Genomic DNA, 8,193 nt, shown 5'->3' on the forward strand with positions numbered 1-8,193 from the left:
CTTCTTAATTAAACAAAACTTGAAAGCTAAGCCCAACCTCCTTCTGGGCTTGTGAAGTGGCAAGCATGCTGCTTTTCCTTCTTCAGTGGGGAGAGTGGAAGAAGAGAAAGAAAATCCCCGGGGCTGCTGGGAGCATATAAAGAAGCCCTGTGGCCTTGCTGGTTTTACCATCCAGACCAGAGTCAAGCCACAGACAGACATGGCTGCTCAAGGCTGGTCCATGCTCCTGCTGGCTGTCCTTAACCTAGGCATCTTCGGTAAGCTAACGGGGAATTTTCCTTTTCTATCTAGGTACTGGGAAAACCCAGAAGACATTTCAAATATAATGAGGTGGTTTGGGCCATTAATCAAACTATAGAAATGGCTAAATTAAAGCCTAAGCAGGAAAGCATTTAGATTGTTAAGTTTACGGACAGTCTTCGTGAGTTAAGTGAAAAACCACCATTTGACTTATTAGGACCAGCTAACTATAAGAATCTATGGTTTTCTTTTTAGATCTGAGAGTAAAAGAATGATTACCAACAGACTTAGAGTATTAAACTGATTGAAATCCTTACTTTTCAACTGATAAAATTTACACATAATCAAGAAGGCATAAGTGTTTTCCCATGGTTACTGACTATAACTTTAAGCAAGGTGCTAGTTGCCTACATTATTTGCAGTTTTCTCAAACACAGTAGGAGCTTAAAAAGTGTTTCCTTGCTTTAAGATCATACACTCTGTGTCAGTCTTGTGTGCCCTGCTGTATTGGCTCCTAAGTCAAAGTAAAGACTTGAGCACTAGGGACTTACTTGCTCTTCATGAGAGACTCTCTACTCTTTCCCCTACAGTCCGTCCCTGTGACACTGAAGAGCTACGATGTCTGTGTATTCAGGAACACTCTGAATTCATTCCTCTCAAACTCATTAAAAATATAATGGTGATATTCGAGACCATTTACTGCAACAGAAAGGAAGTGATGTAAGTAGTCAAGGCATGGAGGAAGGTGGAGACTCTTGCATGAAAGTTTTCTGGTTGGCATCTCCTTTCAGAATGTGTTTCAGTGATTCTCAACCTGTAGGTTGTATAATCCTTTCATAGGGGTTTCCTGAAGCTATCAGAAAATATAGATGTTAACATTATGATTCATAACAGTAGCAACAATACAGTTGTAAAGTAGCACTGAAAATAATTTCATGGTTGGGGGGAGCACAACATGAGGAACTGTATTGAGGAGCTGCAGCATTAGGGAGCTTGAGTAAGAAGCACGGTGCTACATAAAGAGACAGAAGGCTGTGGCTCTGGACAACAAGTATGGCAAAACTATTACCTAGTAGTTGTGCTCTCATTTCTAAAAGTGGCATGCAGTCTTTCCAGAAAAACAAACAAACAAACAAACAAACCAAACCACTAACCAAAGAAAGCTCCTTAGCGGAGGAGACAGTTGATTTCATAAACTCTGCTGAGAAAAGCTAACTTTGAAGTCAATGATTACTCAGAAAGCAAAGATACACAGCTATGGGCAAGAATATAAGAAAAGGGGATCATCAATGTATGTATGTACGTATGTATGCATGTATGTATGTATGTGTGTGTGTATGTGTGTATATGTATGTGTGTGTATGAATGTATGTGTATGTATGTATGTGTGTATGTATGTATGTATGTGTGTATGTATGTATGTATGTGTATGTATGTGTGTATGTATGTATGTGTGTATGTATGTATGTATGTATGTGTACACTTACATCAATGAATGATACACACACACACACATATATTCATGAAAGATTATATTATACCTTGATAGGTTCTTGGTATAGTTTTACATTTTTGATAGGTTTGATTAATACATTCCTAATGTACACTGTTGCTGTAATGTTAGATGCATTAAATTTAGATCTTACAAAAACAACATTATTAATTATAATTTCAATATTTTTTAACTTTTGAGTCCATTTATTCCAAAAATAAATATCATTACACATTTATCAGTGACTTTCCATGCCCCAGAATTTACAGACAATGGAATAATCCCTTCTGCAAAGGGCCTGCAAGTGAAAATTTGTTTCCTTTTGTATATTGGCTATGTTGAATGTTACAATGAAGCTGTTACAGTAAAAGTTGCTTTTATTTTATGAAAAAAGGGAATCTCTGCATTATATACTTGGGTGTACCAACACATACAATATAGCCTAATGACTCTAGGGAAATTTTTCAGGGGCATTAACCTGCAATTACAGACCTTACAGACTGTAAAAAATTCCTTCACTCTTCAGTTATAACTTTTGTTCTATACATGTATGTATGTATGCATTCATCCATGTATGTATGTATGTATGTATGTATGTATGTATGTATGTATATACATGTGTATGGATGGATGGGTGGATCTATCTACCTACCTATATGTCTATCTAAATGTGTGTGACTCAGTTTTTCATTGCTAGGTAACAAATTACCATAATAGACTATAAAATAAATGTGGTTATTGCTCTACATTCTGTAGGTCAGCCTGCTGAGTGACTGGGGTAGCTTCTTTGCTGATTGGGGAGAGAAAGTGGAAGAAGAGAAGAGGAAATCCACAGGGCTGCAGGGAGCACATAAAAAGGCACTGGAGCTGTCCTGAGTTTATCATCCAGACCAGAGTCAAGCCACAGATAGACATGCCTTCTCATTGTTTTATGAACGATACCAACTAGGCTGAAAGCTTGCCTAGAGGTTCTCAGAAGGCCTCTGCTTTCAACTCAGGCTGCTGGTAGAATTCAGCTCCATGCTAAAGCCTCCCACATCTTTCTAGGTCAGTGGTTCTCAACCTTCCTAGTGCTGTGACTCTTCAAAATAGTTCATATTGTGGTGAACCCCATGAAATTATTGTTGTCTCTACTTCATAACTGTAATTTACTACTAAATCATAATGTAAATATTTGTGTTTCCCAATGGTAATGAGTGACCATCATGAAAGGGTCATTTGACCTCCTCTGACTTCCAAGGGTTTGTGACTCACAGAATGAGAACTGCTGTTTTGTTGTTATTGTTATTGTTGTTTTTGTTTTTGTTTTTTTTTTACTCCAGGAGTTTATTCTTATGTTGTTCCACTCTGGATATAATTAATGGAAAATTAGCTTCACACTGCACTGGTCTTCCCTCCCAATCAGACTTATTTTTCTGATATCAACCAGAGAAGATTGTCCTAGCTACTACACAAGACAAATTTGAAAATACACCTTTTGTTTATTTTAGTTTCCACAGTGAAGCCACATCATTTCAATAAATCATGACTAGAGTTTTAGATTTAAAAAATAAATAACCAGATTGCAATTTTAAATTAGCTAGGCACACTGTTATGTGTTAAAAGTTCTACTCTACCAATGTGACTCATATAGTTTGGAAAATCTGTGTGTTCATTTGACGTATATGCATCCATGTTGCAGATATTATAGTTAATATACTTGACCTGTTATTAAATAAGTGCAGTTGCTATTTTACCAAAACAGCTCATTTTTACAGAGCAGTCCTGAAAAATGGGAGTATGATTTGTTTGGATCCTGATGCTCCATGGGTGAAGACTACTGTTGGCCCAATCACTGACAGGTAAGATGAAGACCAAGGATCTTCATAGTCTTATTCTCTCTGTTTCATTTTAAAGGCATATGTATTTAAAAATTTGCACAGATATGTCATAGGTGACAAGAAATCCACAATGAGATTAGAATTGTGTGATTTAGAGATCCCAGTAGCATCCCCAAATGTCTTAGTCAGGGTTTCTATTCCTGCACAAACATCATGACCAAGAAGAAAGTTGGGGGAGAAAGGGTTTATTCAGCTTACACTTTCACATTGCTGTTCATCACCAAAGGAAGTCAGGACTGGAACTCAAGCAGGTCAGGAAGCAGGAGCTGATGCAGAGGCCATGGAGGGATGTTACTTACTGGCTTGCTTCCCCTGGCTTGCTCAGCTTGCTTTCTTATAGAACCCAAGACTACCAGCCCAAGGATGGCACTACCCACAATGGGCCCTCTCACCCTTGATCACTAGTTGAGAAAATGTCTTATAACTGGATCTCATGGAGACATTTCCTCAAGGGAAGCTCCTTTCTCTGTGATAACTCCAGCTGTGTCAAGTTGACACACAAAACCAGCCAGTACACCAAACCAGTATCTTTGACCTCCCTTCAGTTCTACTGGTTCAGAAATAATGGGGATAGATCCTACAATGTCTAGTACAGCATCTCCAAGAACCTCCGTGGCACTCCTGAGTTTGAGAGTCACTATTCCTCACCTTTCATTGACAGCAACTTAACCTTAGTTATAAATATCCTGATTGAATGTCAAGGAGATATAAAATTGTTTAGCATGTGTCTCACGCCAACCAAATGAGTTGAGAGAAATTTTAAGGGAAAAAAATTGTGGGAGGAAAAATATAACTATTCATTTAAATAAAGCTTCCAATAGTTTTCAGAACAGTGACCTGAGAAGGTCACAAAGCAGGTAGCAGGAATATATTTGAATTCACTGCTGAGAAGTGGGATTTTAGAGCTACAGTGGTGTAAATGAGGAGAGACAGCCACTTGGAAACTGATTCTGCTTTGTTTCCTAACCAAACATTAGGGCTTATGAATGACCTGAGGGCTTCTGTTCTGGTTAGGTTCTGTTGCTGGGATAAAATACTGACCAATTCATCATTAAGGAAGGCTAGGGCAGGACCCCTGAGGCAGGTGCTGAAACAGAGGCCGTGGAGGAAAGCTGTTACTGGCTTGCTCCACATAGCTTACACAGCCTAGTTTCTTATATAAGAGAGTACCATGTGCTTAGAAGTGGTCCAGCTCCCAGTAAACCAGGTCCTCCCACATCAATCATTAATCAAGAAAACGGCCCCACAAACACAGTCACAGACCAATCTGATGGAGACAGATCCTCAACTGAGATTCTCTCTCTAGGTGACTCTGGTTCTAATCAAGTTGACAAAAACTAACCCGCATACATGGTCATCGTGCTAACCACATTAGCCTGCTTAGGGGGAGACCAGATTCAGTCATGGAGGTGTGGTTTAGATTCTAGAGTCACCAGCTATCACTTAGGGTGTCATTCTGGAAAACTCACCTTGGATTGATATTTGTATGCTTTCATTTGTTCTTAATTTGATCTACCAGGGAAACATAGATATACATATAACATGGTTAATTAGGGCTATTGTTAACTTTCAACTGACCAACCAAAAGGAGTTTGTTTGTTTGTTTGTTTATTATTTTAGCTTTTTAAAAATGTATGTGTTCTCCTTTTTAATTCACCTTACATCCAGATCTCAACCTCTCCCTCCTCTCTTCCCAGTCCCAGCCTTCCCCTTCCCCATTGTTCCCTCCCCTTCTCCTCAGAGAAGGGGATCCCTCCTTCCCCCTTGGGTACCACACCAACCTGGAACATTATATCCCAGCAGGACTAGGAAATCCTCTCCCACTGAGACCCAACCAGGAAGTCCAGATAGGGGCTAAGGGATCTAGTGGCAGGCAACAGAGTCCAAGACAGACCCCGCTCCACTTGTTAGGGAATCACTTGAAGACCACAAAAGTGTCTAGGTCCAGCTTCTGCACTGTTGGTGGCACAGGGTCTGTGGGCCTCCATGTTTTTCTTTCAGTTTATTTATATTGTGGATTACATTGATGGATTTTCATATACTGCACCAGCCTTGCATCCCTGGGATGAAACCTACTTGGTCATGATGGATTATGTTTTTGATCTGTTACCGGATTTGGTTTTTGAGTCTTTTATTGAGTATTTTTGCATTGATGTTTATCAGAGCAATTGGTCTGAAGTTTCTTTCTTTGTTGAATCTTTGTGTGATTTAGGTATCAGGGTGACTGTGGCCTCATAGCATGAGTTTGGCAGGGTTCCTTCTGTTTATATTTTGTGGAATAACTTGAGTAGTATTGGTGTTAGCTCTTCCTTGTAAGTCTGGTGGAATTCTGCATTGAAACCATCTGGCCCTGGGCTTTTTTGGTTGGTAGACTTTTAATGACTGCTTCTATTTCCTTAGGGGTTATAGAGCTGTTTAAATAGTTTACTTGACCTTGGTTTAACTTTGGTATGTGGTTTCTGTCTAGAAAATCATCCACGTTGGTTAGATTTTTCCAATTTTGTGGAATACAGGCTTTTGAAGTAACACCTAATGATTCTTTGAATTTCCTTGTTGTCTGTTGTTATGTCTCTCTTTTCATTTCTGATTTTATTTGAATACTGTCTCTCTGTCTTTTAGTTAGGTTGGCTAAGGGTTTATCTATCTTGTTGATATTCTCAAAGAATCACCTCTTGGTTTTGTTGATTCTTTATATTGTTCTCTTTTTTTTCTAATTGATTTTATCCCTCAGTTTGATTGTTTCCTGCCATCAATTCCTCTTGGGCGTGTTTCCTTCTTCTTTTTTTTTTTTATGGACCTTTCATGTGTCTTTGTAAATCATTAGTATGACAATTCTCCAATTTCTTTATGGAGACACTTAGTGAGCAGAGAAGTGGCTAGACAATGGAGGTCTTGGGTTGGGGGTGATAGCAGGGCTTTCTGGGTAACCAGGTGAATAATGATATATATATATATATATATATATATATATATATACACATATATATACATATATACGTATATACATATATACATATATATGTATATGTATACACACACATACATATATATATGTATGTATAATTATATGCTCTCTGTTTGCATTTCAGGTTCCTACCTGAGGGCCTCCAAAAAAGGGAATTTCCACAGGCAATGGAGTTTCTGTACAGTGTTGAGCATAAAAAGCCTCTATATCTTTCATTTGGGAGACTTGAGGACAAGAATAGATTTGCTTTTCCAATTCGGGGGACCTCTGCCCACTTTCCTGATTTAGCTTATGACAACAGTGATGGGAATTGAGGTGATAAAACTATTATGTAGAAAAATAAGCCCCAAGTCTCATTTAGTAGGTGGGGCATTTATCTGTCAGTCTCACGATCTTTTTAAGACTCTACCTCTTCTGTTGGCCACTGTATTTTTCTTAACTTCCTGGTGAATGTTCACAGGTAACTGTTCCCCCTGCCCCCATATCTTGACATTACATATAATACATATAATGGCATCGTATACCCTTTTATTGACTGACAAACTACTCACAGATTGCTTAACATTTTTGTGCTTCAAAGCCTTATCCCACTCCACTATGGGCTGTTACAGTGTATCTCAGTGTAGAGCAGGGCTCCTTGTCTTCGGTGCCCCAGAGTGAAACACTTCTTTGAAAAATTTTCATTCATCAGAAAATCTGAAATAAAAATATGTCTTAATTGAGACTCAGTGGGATATGTGTGTAATACCAGCTCTTGGGAAGTTAATGCAAGAAGATCATGAATTCAAGGCTAGCCTGGAGTACATAGGGACTATAGGGAGACTATGCTTCAAACACACACACACACCAGTGGTGGATGGGTAGATGAGGTGATATCAATTGTATAGCATAAATATTTTAAAATTTAAAATGTACTTTTCAGGTTTTTAGTTTGCATTTGTGTGTGTGTCTGTTTGTGTGTGTGAATATAGATGTACAAAACTTCAGGTGTCAGTCCTCAATTCCCACCTTGAAGCAAGATCCCTCTGTTGTTTTTCCACCATGAATGCCAGGCTAGCTGGCCATGACATCTCAGGGAACCTCCTGTCACTGTAGGAGCACTGGGGCTACAGATATATTTGCTCTTGGCTTTGCGTCGATTCTGGGAACTCAAACCTTGGTCTTCCTGCTTGAATGGCAAGCACTCGTCATATTTCCAAACCAATCACTTTTTATTAATTTTTTTAATTGAGCTAACCTTGTAGATAACATTTGTCAAGAAGATTATAGGCAAACGAAAATGTGGATGGGAACGATGGTAGGAAATCAAGGCTTTCCACATTTGAGGATTGTCGTGTCCGCTCTCGACCAGCAAGAACAACACGACCACGAGTCCTTCTAACAGCAGTTTATTCAGTCCTGTTTCTTCTTGTTTATATCTCCCCCCGAGCCCTGGGCCTATCACTCTCTGTTCTCATCCACACACAGCAGGCCACGCCACCTCACCAGGCACGCAGCTTCAGCTAATCAGGGCAGCAGGGGCATATCTCCACCAAATGGATTCACCAGTATCCTGGTACACCTGCGCAGCTCTAAGATGTTTGTGGTTTATATGAGGAAGTCAGGTGCAAGTCATA

The 8,193-nt window shown here is 39.2% G+C and overlaps 1 protein-coding gene across 1 annotated transcript; it reads left to right on the forward strand.

Annotated features, from left to right (window-relative positions):
• The first annotated feature begins 102 nt into the window (after nucleotides 1–102).
• On the forward strand, nucleotides 103–7,493 carry LOC110294890 (C-X-C motif chemokine 15-like). Its single transcript, XM_021163362.2, has 4 exons — nucleotides 103–257; nucleotides 831–960; nucleotides 3,490–3,573; nucleotides 6,702–7,493. Exons 1-4 carry the CDS (start codon nucleotides 200–202, stop codon nucleotides 6,889–6,891), a joined length of 462 nt encoding a protein of 153 aa, XP_021019021.1. The 5' UTR covers nucleotides 103–199; the 3' UTR covers nucleotides 6,892–7,493.
• Nucleotides 7,494–8,193: the final 700 nt, after the last annotated feature.

Source organism: Mus caroli, unplaced genomic scaffold (genome assembly GCF_978045245.1).
Source record: "Mus caroli unplaced genomic scaffold, Mus_caroli_1 scaffold_4, whole genome shotgun sequence".
NCBI lineage: Eukaryota > Metazoa > Chordata > Mammalia > Rodentia > Muridae > Mus > Mus caroli.